This window comes from Pantherophis guttatus, chromosome 4 (genome assembly GCF_059756535.1).
Source record: "Pantherophis guttatus breed Tessera chromosome 4, ASM5975653v1, whole genome shotgun sequence".
NCBI classification, from domain to species: domain Eukaryota; kingdom Metazoa; phylum Chordata; class Lepidosauria; order Squamata; family Colubridae; genus Pantherophis; species Pantherophis guttatus.
Window position 1 is genome coordinate 93,944,547 of NC_142066.1, and position 26,483 is coordinate 93,971,029.

The window sequence follows — 26,483 nt, forward strand, 5'->3', positions numbered from 1 at the left end:
TTTGAAGATTCCAACCTGGATATCTACAACTAAAGCTTTTTCATATCCAGTAATAATCAAAAGGAAACAAATTATTATTGAATTGTTGAATGAAAAGGGTGAACTTAAATTAAAGCATAAACTAGAAGATTAGGGATGTAAGATGGACTGGTTTTCATACATGCAAATATTTTGTAGATATCGAGAAGATCTCAAACAAGAGGGTTTTTATAATGTTTGACTAATTTAGATAAAATTTTAATGGGTTCAGATGACCACGTAATTAAAAAGTTATATGGATATTTGCTAGAGGTAAAATTGGAAGAAGAACAAGTTAAAGAATCAATGATAGTGGGGGGGGGGGAATTTTGGTTATGGTATTGACTTAGAGAAATGGCAAAAATTGTGGTCTCATAATTATAAAATGACAATGTCTACAGCATATAAGGAGAATTTGTATAAGATGTTTTACAGGTGGCACTTATCCCCGGCGAGGATAGCCAGAATGTTTAAGAATAAATTGGAGAAATATTGGAAATGTCATCAGACCCCAAGATCATATTACCATATGTGGTGGACATGTGTAGAAGCAAGGAGATATTGGACTAAGATACACTCATGGTTGGAAAAAATGACAAAGAGACATATTGACCTTAAACCAGAGACATTTTTATTAGGGATCTTACCAGAGACATTTAATAAAGAATTGCAATATTTAGTTGTTTTAAATATTTTAACAGTTAAATGTTTTAACAGCAGCTAGAATTGTATTTGCCAAAAATTGGAAAGGAGAGAAGATACCTATTGATGAAGAAACTATTAAGAAAATGTTGGATTGTGCTGAAATGAGTAAATTGGCATTTGAAATAAGAGAACAGGAAGATAAACAATATTATTTGATATGGGATTTATTTTATCAATGGATAGATAATAAAACATGGAGATGAAATATTATATATGAAATGAAATTAAGATAAAATGTGTAAAAATTTGTTTTTTTCTTAGTGGAAAAGAAACATGTGTCATATATTGATATTTTGAAGAGTTTGTGAGCATGAAAAGATTTCAACCGACCAAAACACTGTCTGTAATTATTTGAAAGGATGATGCTTTTATGTTGTTTTTTTGTTTGAAAAATAAAAAAAAACTTTGGAGAAAAAAAAAGACAGCAGATTGGTTTGAAGCCCATTAAGAGGAGTTGACGCCAGCTATCGAGGAAAAAAAGGAGAGCTCTAATTGCATATAAAGCCTGTTCCATTGAGCGCAACCTACAGGTTCTGCGAACTGCTCATAGCAAAGTCCAACAGACCTCCAGGAGATGTGCTAATGATTATTGGCTGCAGCTTTGCTCTCGGATCCAGATAGCAGCTGACACAGGCAACATCAAGGGGATGTATGATGGCAGGCCTTAGGTCCAATACAGAAGAAATCTGCCCTTCTGAAGTCTGTTACAGGTGAGGTTATCCAGGACTGAGCACAGCAGATGGCACGCTGGGTGCAGCACTACTCTGAATTATATTCCAGAGAAAATGTGGTAACTGAAGAAGCATTAAATAATATTGAGTGCCTGCCTGTCTTGGAGGAGCTTGACAGTGAACCAACTTTAGAAGAACTAAATGGGGCCCTGGACTCCCTTGCCTCTGGCAAGGCACCCGGAAAAGATAACATTCCTGCCGAAGTTCTGAAGTGCCGCAAAGAGAACATCTCCACTGAACTGCATGAAATCTTCTGTCTTTGTTGGAGGGAATGTGGAGTACCACAGGACATGAAGGATGCAAATATCATCACACTGTACAAGAACAAAGGTGACAGGGGTGACTGTAACAACTACCTCAGCATCTCTCTTCTTAGTGTTGTAGGGAAGCTGCTTGCCCATGTTGTACTGAAGAGGCTCGCAGAGAGAGTTTATCCAGAATCACAGTGTGGATTTTGAGCCAACAGGTCAACTACTGACATGGTATTTTCCTTTAGACAGTTGCATGAGAAATGCATGGAACAAAGACAGCCACTTTTCGTAGCCTTCATAAATCTTACGAAGGCCTTTATAAAATTCTCCCCAAGATTGGATGTCTACCTCAGCTCCTCAACATCATCAGGTCCTTTGATGAGGAAATGAAGGGCACTGTAGTTTTTGATGGCTTAGCTTCAGATTCTTTTGATATTCGAAGTGGAGTGAAGCAGGGCTGTGTCTTTGCACCAACTTTATTCAGGATCTTTTTTGCTGTCATGCTGAAACATGCTTTTGGAACTGCAACGGAGGGTATTTACCTCCGGATCAGATCAGATAGAAAACTCTTTAATCTCTCTAGATTGAGACCAAAGTCTAAAGTCCAGCTGAAATGCTTACGGGATTTCCTCTTCGCTGATGATGCAGCCGTCACTGCTCACTCTGCTGAAGACCTTCAACAACTTATGGACAGTTTTAGCAAGGCCTGCCAAGACTTTGGACTAACAATCAGCCTGAAAAAAACACAAGTCATGGGTCAGAACGTGGATTCACCTCCCTATATTACAATCTCTGCACAAGAACTGGAGGTCGTCCATTACTTTGTGTACCTCAGCTCAACTATCTCTGACATTCTCTCTTTAGATACTGAGCTGAATAAATGTATTGGTAAAGTGGCCACCACATTTTCCAGACTTACAAAGAGAGTATGGCTTAATGAGAAGCTGACGGAACGTACAAAGATCCAGTTCTATAGAGCCTGCATCCTGAGCACACTCTTGTACTGCAGTGAGTCTTGGACCCTCTATGCACAACAGGAGAGAAAGTTGAACACCTTTCATATGCGCTGTCTCCGATGAATTCTTGGCATCACCTGGCAGGACAAAGTTCCAAATAGTGCAGTCTTGGAACGTGCTGGAATTTCTAGCATGTATACACTATTGAAACACCGACGTCTACGCTGGTTGGGGCATGTCGTGAGAATGGCTGATGGTCGGATTCCGAAAGATCTCCTCTATGGAGAATTAGTGCAGGGAAAGCGCCTCAGAGGGAGACCACAGCTGTGATATAAGGATATCTGCAAGAGGGACCTAAAGTCCCTGGGAATGGACATTAACAACTGGGAAACCTTGACCTCCGATCATTCAGCTTGGAGGCTAAAGACAAAGCATGGCCTTCTCCAATTAGAAGAGACACTTGTTTGGCAGGTTGAGGCAAAGAGGCAGTCCTGGAACCAGGAAAATCTGGGGGCTGGGCAGGGGACAGAATGTATCTGCCCTCAGTGTGGAAGGGATTGCCACCCTCGAATTGGTCTTTTTAGTCACACTAGATGCTGTTTTAGGACCTCTTTCCAAAGCACGATACCATAGTCTCTTGAGACTGAAGGATGCCAATGAAAGTTGTGACAGGAGTTCAAATTGTACAAAATGAGTTTCCAGGCAAGATGGTTTTTTTAATGCATTTGCACTTGGTTCACCTTCCTTTCCATTCTTTTTCTTTGGCAGGGTCCAGCATAGGAATATGGCATCTAGTCCACACAATTTTAGTGTTAGAAAAATATAATTCTACCAGCAAAAAAAATTTGTACATGAAGTATGATTGTCCATATAAAAAGAGGAAGGATGAAGATAGGGTAAATACTCTGCTCTTTTTATAGCAGCTTGAATGTTACCTATGTTTAGGTAATGCTATTTATCTAATAGTGGTAAGAATGATAACAATAATTGATTGACTAAACATGTGCCACCCAGTCTTTATCCACTGTTAGTAATCACATTTGTCCCTAACCTAGTTCTTAGATCTTCAAATGGTGCACCTGTTGCCACTGTTATGGAGTCCATCCATCTTACTGCTGGTCACCCTTGTCTTCTCTTTCCTGTGCATTTCCAACAGAAATAGATTTCTCTACAGAAGTAGATTTTTATGTAATATGTCCAAAGCAGGACAATTTGAGCTTGGTCATTTTGCCTCAAGTGAAAATTCTGGATTAATTTATTGGATGATCCATTTATTTATTTTATTTTATTTGAATATATATAGTATTCTTAGGAATCCTTCTGACACCAAACTCAAAAGTGTCAATAGTATTCTCCCATCCTGCTTCTCCAAAATTAAACTTTCACATCCATAGATTGTCAACAGGGTATATCATTGCTTGCACTAGTCTGATTTTTATAACATATGAACCAAAATACAGCTCATCATGTATATAAAAATCTCTGCATGAGGGATTTAGTTTCATTGCATATAAATATTATAATTTTATTTATAATATTTATAAATATTCCAGCTGCTAGAAAAAAATGTCTTTCCTCCTACTTGCTTTGATTCATCATTTCTGTCTATATATTACTATATATATCTATATTATATGTTTATAATTAATCTGATTCCCTTTAGTGACTGACTGAATGCTAACTATGTTGCATAACATTTAACAAATAATATGTGACTCACATGAGTTGCAAAAATATCAAATTGTGTGAAGGATTAAAGTTATAGGAAAATTGCAAAAATCTGATTAGTCATTGTGCTGTGCTTTGCCCGAGCTCCACCATCTAGTTTATTCTCAAAGGCCTAATTCTCCTACATACTTCTATTTGGCAACAAAAATGGATTTATGCAACCTTTTTATTACAAAAATAGTTGTTTAATGTTCATCTTGTAAAAAGAATCAAGATACTACACAGGATTTCAAATATAGTATGTACATCTGATTGTAGAACCACTTAATGGGCTCACCTGTTTTGTTATTCAAGTAACTGAGCGTGGTATGAACTTCTGCTATGGCTTTTGATTTTTTTCCCCAACATGAGGAATTTTCTTAGAAATGGCAAACTTTACATATACACTAAATATATGCAGCAACATATTAGAATTGACCTCCCTTATATTACTTGAAAAATTATTCTTGATTAAAGCATATTTTTATTAATGCAAAATAATGTTGATTTGGCACATTGAACTTGATTTATTGTACATCTGAGCTAAATGTTTCATTGCTTTTCTTCGGTTTCATTGCCTTCTTTATCCATTGAAGTAGTTCATCTTTCCCCATAGGAATTGATTATTTTTAAAGTGCTGTTTACCAATAACTATGTGTACTTGCTGTTATATACCCTCTGTTAGAAATGCAGTTTAGTTAAATATTCCCCAGAGAACTTTGCTTATCTTCCATACAGCTGTTGTTTGTAGATTTTATTTTTATGACCTTTTATATAAAGTATTATAAAAACATTGCTGTTATCAAAAGAACACAAAGCAAGTAGTGGTCCTGATCCTTGTTTTATTATTCAAGCACTTAGGGATAATCCTTTTATCTGTGACCATATGACCAAATGCTTTCCTATGCGCTATAGGTAAAACATCCAATTTAAAAAGTTTTAGGGGTCCTAGCTTGGTGACAGAGAAGATTTATATGCCAACATTTCAATCCCTGGGATTTTCACATTTTTTAATGATCAGGAAAAGGAAACATAAAAGAAGAAAAAACACAGTCCTTGTAACTTCAGAGCACAAATTGTTTAAATGGAACTTTCTATGATTTTCTTTAAAATAGGAAGATTAATTTTGCTACAAGTCTTCCAAGCTCTACTTATTTTGAATTAAAGTGTCCTGAGCCCAGAATGAATTTCTAATAATTGAATGAATGGAACTCACAGTTGTTGAATACACAAATTTGCCACTGGTCACTTTAACCTTTCTTCATCTCCATAATATAATTCAATACTAAATAAAGTTATAGAGTCATTTCTTGCTATCACTGTTATCCAGTTAGGAAACAGATATTCTTGACAATTTATTATAAAATTGATTAATTGTTCTCATTGTCAGAAAATTTGTTCTTACTTCAAAGTCAGATCTCTCTTTAACAAGCTTCCATTCATTACTTCTTGTACTGCCCTCCAGTGCTTTGGAGAATAAGTCAATTCTCTCTTCTTTGTATCAGTTTCTCAAATTATCATGTCCCCTGTAATCCTTCTCTTGGATAAGTTAGACATATCTAGCTCCCTCAACCATTCATCATACAATTTAGTCTCCAGGACTTTTTAAACCAGCTTTGCTCTCTTCTCTGCACGCTTTCTGGGCTCTCGGTGTCTTTTTTTATCATAGTGATCAGAACTGTACACAGTATTCCAAATCTCATTCGTGCCATATAAAGCAGCCTTATCACTTCTTATGATCTTGATGTTATCCCTCTGTTGATGCATCCCAAGAATGCATTGACTTTTTTTGCCAGTATGTTGCTGGTTCATATTTAATTGTCCACTAGAACACCTAGCTCTCTCTCATAGTTATTACTCTTGAGTCAGATACCACCTATTTTGTACCTATCCATTTGGTTTTTCCTGACTACATACAGGGCCTTACTTTTCTCATCACTGAACTGTATCTTGTGGAATGGACCCCAATTCTCAACTTTGCCAAGGTCCTTCTGAATCTTGACTCTTCCAAAGTGTTAGAAACTTCCCCCAGCTTGTAATGATCTATAAATTTGCTTAGTTCCCCTTCTATCTCCTTGTCTAGATCTTTTATGAAGATGTTGAAGAGCATTGGATCCAAAACAGAACCTTGAGATACCCCACTGCATACTTCACTCCATGTAGATGCAGTTCCATTAAAGACTACATGCTGTGTGGATGTGGTTGGTCAGCCAATTGAGAATCCATCTCAAGCAGGGGTGAAATGCTCCCGGTTCGGACCGGCTCGGGCTAGTAGGTAGTGATGGCGGCGGGCAGTTTGGAGAACTGGTAGCAAAAATCCCTTCCCCCACAGCCTCCAACTTGCTTACCTTCACTCTTTGGACTGAATCCTGAGCCACTGGTTGCAACGCCTGCCTTGCTTCGCTTGCTGTAATTCCTGCAATCCACTGAATTCAGCAAGCAACTGAATCTCCCTGCCTGCAATCAGGCTCATCGGTGAGCAGCTCTATCTGCCTGCCTGCCTGCCTGTAAGTTTTTTTCCCCTTTGGGAGCTTTAAAAAAAATAGTTAATTGGGGTTTTTTTTAGTTGTTCTTTTTTTAGACCTAGCCATTTAAAGTTTAGGAAGTTTTAAATTTAGCTGCTTTTATAAAAAAATAAAAATAAAATAAAATAAAATATTTGTGCAGCTTTCTGAGATTTTGTGTGTTTCTGTAGTGTTTCACTCTAATTACACAAACACACAAAATCTCACAAAACTGTATGTGGAAGTTTGTGTGTGTAAAGTGTGAAAGTTGGTTTTTTGGACTTTTTGTTCCTGTGTGAGGTTCCTGCTTGTTGCAGGGGCTATTTTGGGTCTAGCACAGCTGCTTTTACATTGTAGGTGAGCCAACTGTGTTGTGTTGTGTTGTGTGTGTGTGTGTAAAGTGTGAAAGTTGATTTTTTGGGCTTTTTGTGGCTGTGTGAGGTTCCTGCTTGTTTCAGGGGCTATTTTGAGTCTAGCACAGCTGCTTTTACATTGTGGGTGAGCCAGTTGTGTTGTGTTGTGTTTTGTAGGTTAAAAAAGGGCAAAAAAGTGATGTTGACTTGGCCACACCCACCTGACCAACAAGCCACGCCCACCCAGTCACCTGACCACCAAATCCCACCCACTAATTAAGCCACGCCCATAGAACCAGTAGCTAAGGTTTTTAGATTTCACCCCTGATCTTAAGGTAATACAGGGGATATAGTCATCGAACCCTTAAGGATACAGGGGATATAGTCATCGAACCCTTGTCATGGTCTGACCACTCGCTCCTTCGACTGGACTTTCTAACTGCTGCACCCCACTGCAGGGAGGCGGAGCCGACCAGGTGATTCCGCCCCAGGTGCCTGATGGATCCCGATAGGTTCCAGATGGAGCTTGGGCCATTTCCTGAGACTCTGGCTCATGACTCGGCTGAAGACCTAGTGGCCGCCTGGGATAGTGTGGCCACCGGGGCTTTGGACCACATTGTGCCTTTGCGGCCTCTGACCCGGCACCGAACTCACCTAACTCCTTGGTTCTCCGAGGAGCTGAGGGAGTTGAAGCACCGGAAAAGACGCCTGGAGAGTAGTTGGAGGACCAGCCGCTCCGAATCCGACTGAACACTGGTGAGGTCTCATATTAAGACCTACCTAGTGGCGATAAAAGCAGCGAAATCTAGCTATTTTGCCATCTTATCGCGTCATCAGATAATCGCCCAGCCGCCCTGTTTAGGGTGACCCGCTCCCTCCTCCATCTGGAAGCGCGGGATGATCCCTTGCAGGGTCGAGCTGAGGATTTTGTGCAGTATCTGTATGACAAGGTCGCTCAGATTCGGGAAGGCCTGGCCTCTGACTGGGTAAGTCCGGACGGGATGACTGAGGCAGGTCTTGAGAGTGTTATCTGGGAGGAGTTCAATCCTGTGGCTCCCGAGGACGTGGACAGGATCCTGGGATGGCTGAACGCGACCACATGTTTATTGGACCCGTGTCCCTCCTGGTTGGTACTGGCTTCCCGGGAGGTTACACGAGGCTGGCTCCAGAGGATTGTTAATGCTTCTCTGAGTGAGGGGGTCCTGCCGGCCGCTTTGAAAGAAGCGGTGGTGAGGCTCCTCCTCAAGAAGCCCTCTCTGGATCTGGCTGTATTGGCTAACTATCGTCCAGTCTCCAACCTTTGCTTTGTTGCAAAGGTTATTGAGAGTGTGGTGGTGCAGCAGCTTCCTCAGTACCAGTACCCCAGATGAAGCTGTCTATCTAGACCCGCTCCAGTCCGGCTTCCAGCCTGGGCACAGCATGGAAACGGCATTGGTCGCGTTGGTGGATGTTCTCTGGAGGGCTTGGGATAGGGGCTGTTCCTCTATCCTGGTCCTGTTAGATCTCTCAGCGGCTTTTGATACCATCGACCATGGTATCATGTTGCGCTGGTTGAAGGGGCTGGGGGTGGGAGGCACCGTTCTGCGGTGGTTCTCCTCCTACCTCTCTGACCGGTCGCAATCTGTGTTGACAGGGGGGCAGCGGTCGACCCCGAGGCACCTTGCTTGTGGGGTGCCACAAGGGTCGGTCCTCTCACCCCTTCTGTTCAACATTTATGTAAAGCCGCTGGGTGAGATCATCCGTGACTTTGGGGTGGAGTTCCATCAGTATGCTGATGACACCCAGCTGTACATCTCCACCCCAGGCCACCCCAACGATGCCCTTGAAGTGATGTCCCAGTGCCTGGAGGCCGTGCGGGCCTGGATGGGGAGAAACAGGCTCCGACTCAACCCCTCCAAGACCGAGTGGCTGTGGCTTCCGGCGTCCCGATATAGCCAGCTGGTGCCATCACTGGCTATTGGGAGCGAATCACTGGCCCCCACGGAGAGGGCTCGCAACTTAGGCATCCTCCTGGATGCACGGTTGTCTTTAGAAGAGCACATGACAGCCGTGGCCAGGGGGGCTTTTTATCAGGTTCGCCTGATATGCCAGTTGAGCCCCTTTCTGGATCAGGACTCCCTATGCACGGTCACTCAAGCACTCGTCACTTCCCGCCTGGATTACTGCAATGCTCTTTACATGGGGCTCCCCTTGGGGTGCACCCGGAGGCTACAGTTAGTCCAGAATGCGGCCGCGTGGGGGATTATGGGAGCGACGGGGCGCTCATATATGACACCTCTCCTGCGTGAGCTGCACTGGCTTCCTATGGTCTTCCAGGTGCGCTTCAAGGTGTTGGTGACCACCTTTAAAGCGCTCCATGGCTTAGGGCCGGGGTACCTGCAAGACCGCTTTCTGCCGCCAATAGCCTCCCACCAACCGGTTCGTTCGCACAGAGAGGGCGTCCTCAGGGTACCGTCGGCCAGACAGTGCCGGCTGGCGACTCCCAGGGGGAGAGTCTTCTCTGTGGCAGCACCTGCCCTCTGGAATGACCTATCCCCTGAGATACGCACGATATCAGACCTCCGGACTTTTTGTCGGGCCCTGAAAACACACCTATTCCATCTAGCCAGGCTGGCTTGATCCCATCCTCTCAGTTTTAATTGAATTCGGTTTTAATTGGGTTGTTTTTAAATCTTGGGCTGAAATTATTTAATTGTTTTTTAAACTGTTTTTAAATTTTATATGCAATGTTTTATCTCGGCTGAGTCCCGCAGGAGAAGGGCGGTATAGAAATAAAAACAAACAAACAAACAAACAAACAAACAAATAAATAAATAAATAAATAAATAAATACTGTCTATCTCACATTTTTCTATCTTATCAAGAAGTAGATTGTGGTTACTTTGTCAACCATCTTACTGAAGTCCAGGTATACTGTATCCACAGCATATCACTAGTCCACCAACTTAGTCTTTTTATCAAAGAAGGATATTTGGTTTGTCTGGCATGATCTGTTTTTAACAAACCTATGCTGGCTTCTAGTAATCACTTCATTTGATTTCTAGGTGCTCATGAATCCTCCACTTGATTATCTTTTCAAGGATTTTCCTTGATTGATGTCAAGCTGATTGGCTATAATTTCTTCGATCCATTTTTCCCCTGTTGAAGATTAGTACCATATAAGCTCTTTTCCAGTCCTCAGGTACTTCCCCTGTGCTGCAGGAGCATTGAAATATACTCAGTGATTCCAAGTCACTCAGAGATAAGCAATAAGATGCATCTTCTGCCCATTCCTATGCATATGGGCAGAACATAGGCAAATGTTCTTTCAATTCTGCGAGGCGCAGAACACTTATTTCTCATTTTACACTACAGCTCTCTTGTTGTAAATGTTCCAAAATACTTTTAGAACTTAAAATTTAAGAGACCTGTTATTATGAGCTTTTTCTTCTGTCCATGGTGCTGATTAGAAAAGGATTTTAAGCAGAACTGGAGCAAAGCAAGAGAAATCATGAAAATCATGCTTCCATGTATACTTGCAGTTAAGCTGCAAATTTTAAGTGCTAAAATGCACCACCATATTTGGGTCTGGCTTATCCATTGATGGACTTATAGATGAGTATATACATTAATAGATTTTTCAAGTACCCATATATCCCATATATACTCATGTACAAGCTCATCTTTGGATAAGCTGACTGTTGAATTTTTAATCAAAATATCATGAAAAATATGCATTAGCTTATTTGTGGCTATTACCTTTTCCATGGTAAACTTATCAATCATCAGACTTGGTAGAAGAGAAATCTGATTGTCTTAATATGAGCACTGTCTTGCCCCCAGGTTCCCCTTCCTAGAAGTAGAGGATTGCAATTTGAACCAAAAGATTGGTTTCCTAATGCCATTTTCACCTGTTTTCCAGCTTGAGTCCAGTTTATTGTTTGTTTCTATTACTGTCAACCAACACAGCCAACCTAGTACATTTCACCATTCCCCAGTCCAAGGAGTCCCTTAGCTGGTACACATCTAGAAGGACAAATTATGTGAGCAAAATTCTAATTATTATTATTTTAAAAAATATTGTCTTGTCCTAATCAGTGTGTTGACATGATCCATCTTGCTCATTTTCATTTATTATTTTTGTCCACAATAAATGCATATTTACATATGTCAACTTTGGGTGTGGAGCTGAGAATAGAAACATTCATTCTTAAAATATAAAAGATTTTTGGCTGATGATTATTTCAAAAACTGGATCAGAATAGTATCTCATTTAGAAATTTCTATTGATTTCAATGGTCACTGCTTCCACCTAAAAATACTAACCCTCACTTTACATGTTTAAATCACAAGAATGGGAAATGGCTGTTCTGCTGGTCTCAATATTTTATTCTAAAAGCATTTTTTTTAAAAAAAAATGATTTATATGCCGCCCTTCTCCGGAGACTCAGGGTGGCTTACAATGCGTTAAGCAATAACTTTCATACTTTTGTATATTTATACAAAGTCAGCTTATTGCCCCCACAAACTGGGTCCTCATTTAACCTACCTTAGAAAGGATGGAAGGCTGAGTCAACCTTGAGCCTGGTAAGATTTGAACCTGCAGAAATTGCAGGCAACTGTGTTAATAACAGGGTGCATTAAACCACTGTACTACCAAGGCTCCTGATTTAAATTTAAATTTAAATTTAATTTTTAAATTTAAATTTCTCATCCAAAAAATGCAAACCATTTAGAGTGTGAGGGATCATATAGAATAGAATTTAGGTTCAACTCAAAATCAGTTGAAATATGTAGGTCTATATCTAAGTTATAGCTAACTATGGATTCAGTCCATACATTCCTCTGGATCTGGTTCATATTTATGACCTTTGCTGTGCCCCAAGATCATGTGATCACATTTTACGACCTTCTGACAAGCAAAGTCAATGGGGAAGCCAGATTCACTTAACTGGGTTACTAATTTGTCAACTGCAGTGATTCACTTAACAACTGTGGCAAGAAAAGTCATAAAATGGGGTAAAACTCAATAAATGTCTCACTTAACAACACAAATTTTGAGCTAAATTGTGGTCATAAATCAAGGATTACCTGTAATCCACTATCAGCAGCCATTCATGGTGAACTAAATGGGTCCTAAAACCTAGATTCTAGTAGGTTATTGTTTCAATTGAAACTTTTTAAGATTACAGTATGGAAAATCTGTGTGAATTTGGATGTACCACTCTAATTCTATCATGCAGATCACATGCATACCATGTGCAGTCTAAATTAATGTCTATTTTGTAAGAACATTTTGCTAAATTCAGTCATGGGGACTTCAAAGTTATTCCCTGCTTGAATTTCATTGTCTGCACATAACACATGAGTTGCTTCCAAAGTCTTTAAAAAGCAGAAGAGAGTATCAAAGAAGTATAGCAATGCTGTGGATGTGATTAAACAGCAGAAATTGTCCCATCCCCATCCCTGTCCCCCACCCCAGTTGGAGATTTTCTGTTCTACCTCTCCACTACCACATTCAACACTCAAACTCCACAGGAAAGTGTATGGTGCTCCAGTAATTGCGTCAGATCTGTGCAAACAAATGACAGCGTCTGAAGCACTTAACCAGACTATTTAAGGAGAAACTATGAATGGCTTTGCTACATTCTGGAGACCATTTCTTGTCCTGGTAGTCAGCAGATCTACCTGCACTTGATTTGAAGGTAAGAGAGGAAGATTTTGTAAGACTCTTTTAGCTGGGGAAAATAGAACAGCAGAGGGTGACTAGCATCTTTATACAGTTTATGCCATTTGAATTTCTCTCCATAGTGTTGCAAATGAAATCTTCTACAGTATTCAAAATTGAGAAAGAGTGCTTAACAAGCATCTCTTAATCTTAGCCAATTTGGTACATAGCTCATTCATAACATTTACCTTGGGCAACAATATATGATTTTTGGAGAGGAAGTTATGAAATTGCTTGCTACATGTTAGGATAGGAAAGACTTTTTCATTAGCATTCTAAAGTATACTGTCAGGGAACGATGGATTACAACCTTATTTTTCAGTGTAGTGAATCCTATGCTCAAATACAAATAATCTTGCACCAAGAGTAATTGTTATTCTTCAGTCTGTGGATAGATAAAATCTTAATTATTTACAGTCTTTCAATTACATCATTTGGATTTTTATCTATGCATTTCTATATTTGGATTGTAGTCTAAAAGAAACATCATCATCATAAATTTTTAACTTCTAAGGTTTGGTTATGGGAAGTATTGAACACAGAACAAAAAGTTGGCTCAGTATTACTTTTATCTTAAAAGTAAATGCTGACCACAGAATATGTATGTAATTATGATATATTATGTATTAAACTTGTGAAAGACTTAAAATTTAAAGACCTTTAATAACTTGAAGGTAAACAAAGTATTCTTCCACTAAAATAATAGATCTTATATACATTTAGCTAGAGATTGATTGTATTTTGATACCTAAGAACTGTATGCTATATTGCAGTATATCCTACAAATACTGTATATCAAGTTGAGCGCTAATATTCAAATTTAATTTCTTTCTCCCACAAATTTATAATAAAATGAAATCATGATTAGGACACACCTTTTAAAACCCAGCCTCCACTTTTAATTACTGTTCCTTATTAACTATCTAATAAGCATTAAACTCTAAGAGCTATATTTTTCACTTGGTGACTTTCATCTGCATTTGTGGATTTGGAATTGGAGCAGAGAATTCCATAAAAATTGAAATACATTATGAAAAAAGAAGTGTAATGTTACACTGCTAAACCATATGGAAATGTAATGTATAAGGCAATGTTTATAAATTGGATGCACTGATAAAGAACAAGCACAAAAGTACTGAAATATTTTAGTGTATTTTAAAAGCACAATCTTTGCAAATCTGAATATGACTATTCCTTCTTATTCCTGTTTAGCTATGTATAGTGGGATTTGCATCTTCCTGTTCCTGGCTATGTTGTCCTTGAACTCCTTGGGACAGCAAACATCTGGATCTCACCATGCAATGACAAATCTCGAGCAGAGCTTGGTAGAAAATCACCGACATGCCCGTATTCCAACCTCAGGAAAACCTGTCCAGCTGGTAAATGGTAGCATTGACCAAAAGGCTAACCTTGGAGCTCTGTTAGCCAAATATCTCCAGCAAACCCGAAGAGGTATGCCTTTTAACCATTTTCTGCTCCAGGCATTCTTTGGTTTTAAATAAATCCCCTTTCAAAATTCAATACATAGTTCAGTTTCAAACTGAAGTTAGAGTGATCTCATTCTGTCAGACATGTGAGAGAGGAAAGGCCAGCATTATTGATCATTCCCACACAATGTGGTCTTTCAACAACTCTGGAATACACTAGCTTGGGAATGTGGCAAAGACATTAAAATTGTCTTTTATTAGCAATCAACACAGTTATACAACTTTTCTCAAGCTGGCATCATCCAAAGGTGTTGAGATAATACATATCAACATTCCAAGCTAACATTGGGAAATTGCTTAGGTGAGTCTTTCTTCAAATGCATACAGGGATCACTGTAAAACTCCCTCTTCTCTTCCACATATCATCACATCTTTCTCAGTTTCATTCTCCCAATGTGACTACTTTAATTATTCAGAAATATCATTGTAAATCTCTTTCAGCAGATATAGCAAAGAAATGGGAAGTTTACATATAGTGGTATAACTCCCCATACCTGAAGACACAGAATTGAATAAGAAAGAGATGATTGTCAAGGCTGCAAGCCTTTAGAGCCATTTATGGAAACTAAGGCTAGCAGTGAGGGGCCCATATGAAATAGATTAGGAAGCAGAATTGTTATCAAATTTCAATCCTTAAATGCTTTCTTTAGTCTTTCATTTTTTTACAAAGAGGAAGGAAGGAAAGCATGCATTAGTATCTGCTATAAGTGCTTATGATATACCATAACATCCTCAGGCAAATGGCATGGATGATGTAATTTGAATCACAAATCATGACAAGATTGATGCATCAGTCACGAAGTGATTGATCCCCCCATTTGTGTGATACCATATCATGTGTCGGGGGCTCGCACTTGCTATCTGAGAGCAATTGCTTGCCCTGGTCCCCAAGGCTCCACTCGGACACTAGTTGGCTTAGATACTCAGGATCTGGGCCTTCGGCTGATGCTGTGCAATGCCAGGTCCGTGGTAAATAAGGCCCCCCTCATTCATGATCTTATTCAAGAGGGAGGAGCGGACCTGGCGGGTATTACGGAGACCTGGTTGGGCCCGGAGGGCGGCGTCCCTCTGGTCGAAATGTGCCCACCAGGCTTCAGAGCATTCCATCAGCCGAGGGCCCAGGGGAGGGGCGGGGGGGTGGCGGTTATTATTAACGAGGATCTGGGTCCGAGGGAGACCACTGTGCCTCAGATAGCCGGATGTGAGTCCCTCCTTGTGAGATGGGGTCATGGGGTTCAGATGGGCTTGTTGCTTACGTACCTGGCTCCCTGCCGCGTGGCAACAGCCCTACCTGAGCTACTCAACGTGATAGCCATGGTGGCAGTAGATACACCCGGGCTTTTAGTCATGGGTGATTTCAACTTGCCATCCGTTGGCGAAACGTCTGAGGTGGCTCGGGAGTTCATGGCTTCCATGACGGCCATGGACCTGACCCAGTTAGTTCATGGCCCTACTCACAGGGAAGGTCACACTCTGGACCTGATTTTTCTCTCTGGCCAGTGGTTGAGTGGTCTTGTTATTGGGGATATAGACATGGAACCCTTGTCATGGACAGACCACTCACTCCTTCGCCTAGATCTTCAAACCGCTGCCCCCCGCCGCAGGGAGGCGGATCCAATTAGATGGATCCACCCCAGGTGCCTGATGGATCCTGAGAGGTTCCAGATGGAGCTTGGGCGATTTCCTGAGGTTCTAGCACATGACTCGGCCGAGGACCTGGTAGCCGCCTGGGATCGGGTGGCTGGTGGGGCCTTGGACCGAGTTGTGCCTTTGCGGCCTCTGACCCGGTGCCAATCCCGTGCGGCTCCTTGGTTCACCGAGGAGCTGAGGGAAATGAAGCACCGGAAAAGACACCTGGAGAGTGGTTGGAGGGCCAGTCTCGCTGAATCTGATCGAACACTGGTAAGGTCGCATATTAAGACCTACCTAGTGGCGATAAAGACAGCAAAGTTTAATTACTTTTCCGCCTCTATTGCGTCATCAGGGAATCATCCGGCCGCCCTGTTTAGGGTGACCTGCTCCCTGCTCCATCCGGGAGTGCGGGAGGATCCCTTGGAAGGCAGGGCGGAGGATTTTGGACAATACCTGTATGACAAAATCGCTCAGATCCGGGGGGATTTGGACTCTGACTGGGTAGATCAGGGCAGAGTGACGAGGAATACTCTTGAGAATGTTATCTGGGAGGAGTTTGACGCTGTGACTCCCGATGATGTGGACAGGATTTTGGGGAGACTTAGTGCGGCCACATGTTTACTGGACCTGTGTCCCTCCTGGTTGGTACTGGCTTCCCGGGAGGTTACACGAGGCTGGCTCCAGGGTGTTATCAACGCTTCGCTGAGTGAGGGCCACTTCCCCGCTGCCTTGAAGGAGGCGGTGGTGAGACCTCTCCTCAAGAAGCCGTCCCTGGATCTGGCAATATTGGCCAACTACCGTCCTGTCTCCAACCTTCGTTTCATGGCGAAGGTTGTGGAGAGTGTGGTCGCACGACAGTTCCCACAATTCCTGGAGGAAACATCTTATCTAGATCCGTTCCAGTCAGGTTTCAGGTCTGGGCACAGCACGGAAACGGCATTGGTCACGTTGGTTGATGATCTCTGGAGGGCTCGGAACAGGGGTTGCTCCTCTGTTCTGGTCCTGTTAGATCTCTCAGCGGCTTTTGATACCATCGACCATGGTATCATGCTTCACTGGCTGGAAGAGTTGGGGGTGGGAGGCACTGTGTTGCGGTGGTTCTCCTCCTTTCTCTCCGATCAGTCGCAGTTTGTGTTGGCAGGGAGGCAGAGGTCGACCTCGAGGCCTCTCATCTGTAGAGTGCTGCAGGGATCGGTCCTCTCGCCCCTTCTGTTCAACATTTATGTAAAGCCGCTGGGTGAGATCATCCGTGGCTTTGGGGTGAGATACCACCAGTACGCTGATGACACCCAGCTGTACATCTCCACCCCAGGCCACCCCAATGATGCCCTTGAAGTGATGTCCCAGTGCCTGGAGGCTGTGCGGATCTGGATGGGGAGGAACAGGCTCAAGCTCAACCCTTCCAAGACTGAGTGGCTGTGGCTCCCGGCATCCCGATATAGTCAGTTGACTCCATCACTGACTATTGGGGGTGAGTCTTTGGCCCCCACAGAAAGGGCTCGCAATCTGGGAGTCCTCCTGGATATGCAGCTGTCCTTGGAGGAACATCTGACAGCTGTAACCAGGGGGACCTTTTGTCAGGTTCGCCTGATTTGCCAGTTGCGGCCCTTTCTTGATCGGGATTCCCTGTGCACAGTCACTCATGCCCTCGTCACTTCTCGCCTTGACTACTGCAACGCTCTCTACATGGGGCTCCCCTTGAAGAGCACCCGGAGGCTCCAACTGGTCCAGAATGCAGCAGTGCGGGTAGTGATGGGAGCAGCATGGCGCTCCCATGTAACACCGCTCCTGTGCGAGCTGCACTGGCTCCCACTGGTCTTCCGGGTGCGCTTCAAGGTGCTGGTTATCACCTTTAAAGCGCTCCATGGCATAGGGCCTAGCTATCTTCGAGACTGCCTGCTGCTACCGACGACCTCCCATCATCCCGTGTGCTCCCACAGAGAGGGCCTCCTCAGGGTGCCATCAGTCAATCAATGTAGGCTGGTAACCCCCAGGGGGAGGGCCTTCTCTGTGGGGGCACCTACCCTCTGGAATCAGTTGCCCCCAGAGATAAGGAGAATCCAAGACCTTAGTGCCTTCCGCCGTGCCCTTAAAACCCACTTTTTCCAGCAAGCCGGGCTGGTTTAAGAAGAAATTTTAAATGTTTTAATTGGTTTGTATTTTTAATTTTGGGCCAAATTTATATATATATTAATTGTTTTTTAATATTTGTATTTTATGTTTTTTAATTCTGGCTGTACACCGCCCTGAGTCCTCAGGGAGAAAGGCGGTATATAAATTTAAAATAAATAAATAAATAAATAAAATAAAATAAATAATAAGACATGTGTTGTCACTTATCTTCTGTAGGCTTCCATATTAGCAGAGAATAACTAGGGAAGAGTAAATGAGTTAATGGCAAGAAAGAAAAAGGAAGGAAGGAAAAAAAGAAAAAAAAGCTCATTATGGAAGAAGAGCTAAAAGGAAATAGCAGTGTGTGCTAGCTCCTCACTCTGAAAGGTGTAATTTTAGGTGTTTATATGAAAATAGTAAATTAGTGGTAAACTTTGCATGTGTTGTTTGCTTCCATCTAAACACTAAAGGCTGATTGCATATCAATGAGACACATTTCTGGATCTTATTTCCACAGAGGCAACAGAATAAGGCTTTAACTTGCCTAAGAGTTTTTTGTCAAGAGAATTCTATGTTTCACCAATCCAGTTAAATGAACTTTGCAATCTTTTCTGAATCATCAGTTGGATAAATTTGTTCAATTCATACAGCAGCATCAATTACCTTCTAAAGAGGAGGAGAAATAAATATGACACAGAAGATCAAGATTTAGAATCAGACCAGTTATAACTCTCTCTGTTACAAAAATATCTCTTCCTTACATAGTCAGTAGAGATTTAGTAGAGGCTGGATTTGTGAGTCTGGGATGCAAGCTACAAGCCTTCAAGTAGTGTTAGATTACTCGTGTAAAGATCTGTATGTCCTAATTTTCATCCTGATTGTCCACATATATCGCCTGATTTAAATGATTAATTCTCATATTTAAATATATGCCTGCTTGGAGGTTTTTTTATTGTTGTCTAAAATAATGTGTGTTCCATTGTTGATATTCACTCAAAATATTTATTATCAAATAATGACTTGTCATAAGGTAAGATTGGTACATATAAAATGAAAATATGTCAAATTAATGTCATAAAATGGGCAATCTTCCTCTACCCAGCATTCTTCATACAAGTTAGAACTAGAACTTCAATAATTCCCAGTCAATATTATTAAATATATTTGAGAATTGTAATGCTTGATTAATCTAAAATATTAAAGGGCAATAAGTTAGGAAGCCAGAACTGTAATGGATTAGAATTTTCCATTAAAACCATTTTATATATAGTTTTCTGGTCAGGGGAATCTGTCAGACATACAAATGCATGTACTGGGATCTTGAAAATCTTTACTCCAAGAGAACTATTTACTTATTTTTGTGGGGAGCAATTGATTGTAGAGAAAATTCTGTTCAAAATAATCTTTGTTAGCAGTTGAAAGCACTGTAGAACCACAATTCATAAAAGGCTGAATAATCTATCACTTTTTGCCAAACTGGCCTTTAAAACCCCAAAGGATAAAAGGCTTTTCCACCCTCACCCCTTCTCCAACTAGAAGCCATGCCATCCTGCTCCAAGGAGGATATCTTTCTTGGAGTAGGATGACTCCCAGTTGGAGAAGGGGTGACAGTGGAAAAGCCACATATCCAAAACTGTAATTGAAAACAAATTGAATTGTTATTAACTCTGGTTGAACTTTCTTTCAAATAAATACCTTCCCAATTGCAGGTTAAATTACTCCCAGGTTTCTTGAAGCTGTTTCATTCACACTTGTTTATAACATCAAAAAAGGAGATTATAGGAGTAAAAGTAGGTGAAGGATAAAACAGGAGTGCTCAATTTGATTTTAGAGCAATCATTTTGTTATCTAGGATCTTCTTTTTTTTTTTTTGCTTAAAGCGATTTTCCTCTCAGTAGCTGCCTTGTGGTTTTTTTAATCATTTGCTCTGTACTAAGGTGCCTGACATGCCTCTAGAACATGTCCTTTAGAACATATGTCATACTGAATCTGCATTTCAGTATCTCTGTGGCAGCAAGCATTTGGTAAGCCTTGGTGACTAAATAATATAGTTAAAAATCATGCTTTGATAAATTAATCAAAGATAAAGGTAGTATTGAATAATTAAAGTGATTACTAAAAAATCTTCTAACAGAGATTGAAGTTATTCTCTGCCAACTTTATTAACATCTGGTCCAGGGGAGGGTTTCAAAACCTGTTACTTACCGGTTCGCTTATGGGCGAGCGTGCACTCACATGTGCACGCGATGCTTCTGCACATGCACAGAAGCTTTCGGGTGGGTGGGCAGAGCCTCCTGCCGCCGCTGCTACCAGTTCACCCGAGCCAGGATGAACCGGTAGCAACCCACTACTGATCTGGCCAAATGGCCAAAGTTCAAGAGGAAGAAGAGTGCAATCCATCAACATCTAGAAGACTGCCCGTTCCTAGACTATTTTCTGAATTAGCTAATTATGACTAGGGAATGGAATCCAACATGGAATAAAGCATACAATGACCTTTTGAAGTTTTCTAATGTTTGAAAGAAATTGGATCAAAAATAACCTGACTAGGAGGCTCAGTGGCTAAGACACTGAGCTTGTCGATCAGAAAGGTCGGCAGTTTGACAGTTTGAATCCCTAGTACAGATCTCCTGCGTGAGCAAGGGGTTGGGCTAGATGACCTCCAAGGTCCCTTCCAACTCTGTTACTGTTATTATATCTGTCACTTGGGAAAGAGACATTCTCTGTCAATTTCTTCAGGGCAATCATTCTTACTAATCACAGCAGCTACTAAAGAGCCAGGTGGAAGGAGTTATTTTATTAGAGAGCCAGGGAGGTTGCAGATCAGAGGAGAGATCATTCTAGGTTATTCACATTTACCCTTCAACTATCTCCCATTTCAAAACAATTTCTCAGAAATAAATGTTCTTTTCCTTTTCCTCCCAAGGAAGAAATTTTGAAAGCAAATGCTCATTTATTAAAATGAATTAATACTGGTAGTTTTTTTAAAAAAACCAATCAGGCAGATGAACAGGTCTGCCCTATTTTTTTCAACCTTGACAAGAGATCTGTACATTGCCTCTACAGATAAAATTCCAGTTGGATAGCAGTAAACCAATATGCCTTTATATAGGTTTAATGGGTTACTTGGGGATCAGGATGGACAGACTTCAATGTTTCAGAATCTGTTCTTTGTCTGTTTGTTTGTTTGTGTCTCTGTGTGTCAATTTGAAACCTGATATCAAACTAGTAAGAGACAGTGACAAAATAATGGTTCAAGCTGGGCTAATAAAGTTTTAAAGGAAAAGGTGCTATATATTTAGCCATGAATTTTTTGATCAGCACCAGAACCAAGCTTACAAGTACAATCTCAAATGAACTGTTTTTTTTTATTTTCAGTATGATTTGATATGATATGATACCTTCCCTGGTATTATTTTCTTTTCTTTTTTGTGGATGTAGTAGAGGTGACAAGATGATGAATATGTCCATTGTTGCTACTACTGAGAGACTAAATTTTTAAAATTATCCAGACAGTTACCAGTGCATCTTGATTCTGTCTTTTAATTTTATTTTAGAATGGATTTTGCTAATATGTTTTCTAATGATGCTTTACAAAAAACACATCCTTCTGGCACTGTAACTATGCACATGCAACAGCTATTTTACTGTCTATTGGCTATCAATAAAACTGTAACTTTAAAATGTTTAAACTGACTAAAATTAGTGGTATATCACAATCAATGTTAGCAGAAGGAAAAATGCAGGTTTCATATGATCTTGGATGATCATGTTCACCATCACAGGATTTTACAACATTTAATGTTCTATAATTGGTTTAAGATATCAAACAATTCATATTATTAAAAATGAGTCTGCTTATTTGTATCTTGCTGTCCAATTTTTAGGTTCTACTGGAAAGGTCTCTGTGATGGGGTTAGAGAATTTTGACCCTACCCACAGGATAAGGGATAGAGACTACATGGGCTGGATGGATTTTGGACGTCGCAGTGCTGAAGAATATGAATATTCCTCTTAAAAATTGCACAAGTTTGCTTAAAATAAATGAAAATCAAGTCCTTGTACAGAAATATGATTTTCTGTACAAAAATATGTTGGCATCCTTTACAAATTGGTGTTTAAAATATATGTATTTGATGTAAATTTGTCTGTAAAACAATACAATATATATTTTGCAAATATACACAGAATTTTCAAGAATGTGGATATATCAGAAGTATTGTATTCATTTCTTAATAATTTTATCATTGCAAATGTTGCTATCCCTTTCTAAAAATGTTTGCAATTTAACACATAGACCATTTGTTAATTTGAACTATTTATGTGGTAAATAAGAAAAATATCATCCATGGGTCAGATTCAGATACCCTCTAAAGTAGTATTATTGTAATCAGTGAGACTTAAATTTGTCATGATCAGTTGAATTGACTACAATGAGTCATCTCTACATATGACTAAATCTTGATTTTATTCTATTTGTCTAGATAGTAACACTATAGAAAAGACATTGTGCCAGTACATTAAAAATTTAATCAAATAATTTTCTAGGCATGTTATGGCCTCTAGTTATTTGATTTTGTGCTGTAAATGTGAAAATTCTGATAAAATTGTTCATACTAGAATAAACAGAACTTTCCTTGCTTTGTGGCTCTGTATTTGCGTTGCAATGCAAAATTACACGTCTTTCTCTCCTCATGATCACATAATTCAGCATAAGGATATATTCCTATGACTAGAAGGAATTAGATCATTATTTTAAATCTGAAAATAATGTTACACTGTTAAATATTTTAAGGTTTTTTTAAACTTTGCATGATCTTGAATTAAAAAGCAATATTTTATAACTATAAAACATAGTTGAAGAGGAGTGGATCACCAGGAACATTGTCAACAGTAGTGGGAAAATGATGGAAGAAAGGTAGTAACAATATTGGCAGTAGCCCTGGAAAAGTGCTGGGAAGATTAGGGATGAGCTCCCAAGTTAGCATTAGAAATATCAGACATAGGCTAGTGGGAAAATATTGGAGAGAACAAGGGTGGCCCAAGTTCAAGGATGATAAATAACATAGATATTGTTATTTAAATTTAAATGTTATTTAAATTTCTCTCTCACACACATACACACGCACACACACACATTCTACCCACCTATCTATCTACATGCCAACTTACATGTATCTCTATCGCTCTCATCTATCTGTCTGTCTGTCTGTCTGTCTGTCTGTCTGTCTGTCTGTCTATCTATCTATCTATCTATCTATCTATCTATCTATCTATCTATCTATCTATCTATCTATCATCACAGACCAAACATATCTTACACACATTAAACAGTATTCTTCTAAATAATAGTATTTATTATTATCTAAATAATAATTTATTTATTTATTTAGCAATAAATAAATAAATAACTGATAACTCTACATTATAAAATGATCAACCAGAAGTAATATGAGAATGACAAAAAAGAAGAAATATTTGAATATGAGGAAATAACTGAGTTATTCTGTGTAAGAGAGAATTGGTAGAGATAGTGAGTCTGGTCAAGACATTTTTTTCATTGATATCCAAAATTATGAATCAATTTCTAATCATTGATAGAGCTACCGGATTATACAAATTCATAAAAGAATGAATTTTAGAAATTAGGAGAAATTTTCATTTTGATGCTGCCATCAGAAGTTTAAGAATTATTATGAATATGCTTTAAATCAGTGATGGTGAACCTATAGCACGCATGCCACAGCTGGCACGCGTAGCCATATCAGTGGGCATGCCAGCTCAGCTCTGGCGTGCACGTGGGCACCGGCCAGCTGATTTTCAGGCCTTCTGGGCCCACCAGAAATAGGGAAACAGGCTGTTTCCTGCCTCCAGAGGTCCTGGGGGGGGGCATTTTTCTTTCTCAGCTGACTCCAGATCCTCTCTATGCATCTGGGCAGGGTGAAAACAGCTTCCCCATCCCCTCCCAGGTTCTCTAGGAGTTTCTGGAGGCTGGGTACAGCAAAAAGTCACTTCCTGTCCAACCAGGAGTTGGGAAATGGGCCATTTCAGGCCTCCGGAGGGCCTCCAAGGGAGTGGGGAAGGGTGTTTTCGCCCTCCCCAGATGCATAGAGAGGATCTGGAGCCAGGTGAGAAAGAAAAATAGGCCTACGTGCCAGGAGCGGGGGAGGGAGGGAGTTGCACGTGCATGCACAGGGCAGGACACATAGAATTATGGGTGTGGATATGTGTGCACACAAACCTCCCCTGCCACCCCTCCTGGAACGCGATGGCAAAAAGGTTAGCCATCACTGCTTTAAATCATCAAGACAACTTCCAGAAGATTTTGCATATTCCTGCTATATACTGTAGAATAAAGTTGGTTTCCGGATAATTGCAACAAAGTTATAGAGAAAGAGAAGCAGAAATCTACATATTTAGCTCATCTCAAAATGCTTTTTTTCTTTTTAGTTCAGTTGTATTCATTCTTTTGGGAATAAGACTACCTAGGCATTTCCTACAGTGCCCAGAGCATATATTGAAAATAGTGCAGATACTGTCAGTCTTGCAAGGAAGTCCAGAAGAGGAAGCACGCCCAGCAGTATTAGCTTTATCTCTATTCTAAGGTTACATCAGCAAATTATTGCAAGTCTGAAAGTATTGTTCCCATTCCATTCTTTTATTGTCCCCAAAACTAGGTAGGATCCTTTCTGAAATGCTTTCATCACCCCTCCTTTGTTGGATCTAGGACTTTCAGGCTTCTACCCTTGGCTATGCCTCCTTCTCCTCCAGGGTTCCACCTCTGACCATTTACCTCCAGCTTTTCTTGTTGGCTGGTCCTCCCTAGTCATTCGCCCTGGCCAATGGGCCCCATGCCCTTCGGCCCGGCCCTTTTGCTGAAACACTGTTTGTCCCAGCCCTTTGGCCACACGGGACAGTTGGCCACCAGCCAATTGAGTGGCAGGCAAAAGCCTGCCAGCATGCGAGATCACAGGGGCTGTGGGGCTATGGGGGAGATACGGCAGCCAAATGGCAGAGGCTCACGGCCTCCGGGGCTTCTTAGGGTAGGTAAGGAAGGAAGGAAGACAAGGGAGAGAGGAAGATCACAGCCCCAGCCCCGTGGAAGGCTGCAAGAAGCTCCCATCTCAGCTTCTCTTGTCTCTCATTCTTTACCTCCCCAATGTCACAGCCTGCCTCCCCACCCATCTTACAGTCATTTGTGGGGATTTATTTTTCTTTTTTCAGTCTCTTTTATTTTCTTTTGGAATAAACCCTAAATGTCAAGATCCAGCTACTGCCAAGGTCCCCTGTACTGCCTGCCTGCCTGCTTGACACTGAACGGGCAGTTGGTGGCAGGGAAACAGGGGGAAACGCACCGAACCGCTTTAAGGTGGCTTAAGTAAGTTTTTGTGTTCATCCGAAATATCTCAGCCTTGCAAAAGTTGTGTGGTTGCATTTGTTGCTGCGACTTCCTCCCTGACTGCACGTGCATACTGATTCAGCCAGCTTCATCCAAAGGAGTTTTTGTTTGGGGTGGGTATTCTTAGAAGGATAGAGGGAAGGAGGAAGGGAAGGGAGAGAGAGAGAAGTGAGAGCAAGGAAGAAAAGAAAAAGAAAAGGGAAAGAGTGAATGAAAGAGTGTTCTGACCTAGGCTCCCTTAAAAAGCAGGAAGCAGGAACTGGTCCCAGCAAAACCTCTTTTATTTACACGATTGTGAATTACTTTCATTCACAGTCTGCAAAGTTTGTCCAAACAGTTTTTTAAAGGAATATTTATCAACACATTTTGGCAAGCTGCCACATAACTTGTTTCCAAATGCAGAGTAAGGGAAAACTTGGTATGGCTTTACTCCCAAGTCAACCCTGCTTTCTGAGTTGTTCTTGTCTTATGGCAGCTCTGCGCATGCGCACATTGGGAACGGGCTCCAGCTGTTCCTCTGCTTCACTGTTGTCTGTCTCCCTCTCTGCCTCCGACACAGAGCCCTTTTCCAAACTTTCCCCAGCCCCCAGGACTGGCCCATGTTCCTCTCCAACCTCCTCAGTGTCTGACTCTGCTGCCAGCTCCACTGGCCACCAGCAGGCCACAACAAAGAGAAAGAGAGAGGGGGGGGGAAGAAAGGAGAGAGAGAGAGAGGGAGGGAGAGGGAGAGGGAGAGAGAGAAAAGGGAAATACAAGAAAAAAATCAAGACTTCAGGACACTGAGACCGTCATATATATGAGTCAGTTGCCAAGCATCCGAATTTGGATCACCTGACCATGCGGATGCTGCAATGGTCATTAAATGTGAAAAACAGTCATAAGTCCCTTTTTCCAGTGCCGTTGTAACTTTGAACAATCACT

At 41.0% G+C, this 26,483-nt stretch overlaps 1 protein-coding gene across 2 annotated transcripts in view; it reads left to right on the forward strand.

Annotated features, from left to right (window-relative positions):
- The window catches only part of CCK (cholecystokinin), a 71,292-nt gene extending 48,488 nt beyond the window's left edge, over positions 1 to 22,804 (forward strand). Inside the window, exons 1-3 of one of the 2 annotated variants that reach the window (XM_060685972.2) lie at positions 12,741 to 12,909; positions 14,145 to 14,384; positions 22,051 to 22,804. In XM_060685972.2, coding sequence (XP_060541955.1) covers positions 14,147 to 14,384; positions 22,051 to 22,181 — 369 coding nt within the window. In that variant the 5' untranslated portion in view covers positions 12,741 to 12,909; positions 14,145 to 14,146 and the 3' untranslated portion in view covers positions 22,182 to 22,804. Of the gene's footprint in view, positions 1 to 12,740; positions 12,910 to 14,144; positions 14,385 to 22,050 lie in introns of those variants that run through there. The other variant, XM_060685971.2, reaches the window with a different exon arrangement.
- The last annotated feature ends 3,679 nt before the right edge of the window (positions 22,805 to 26,483 follow it).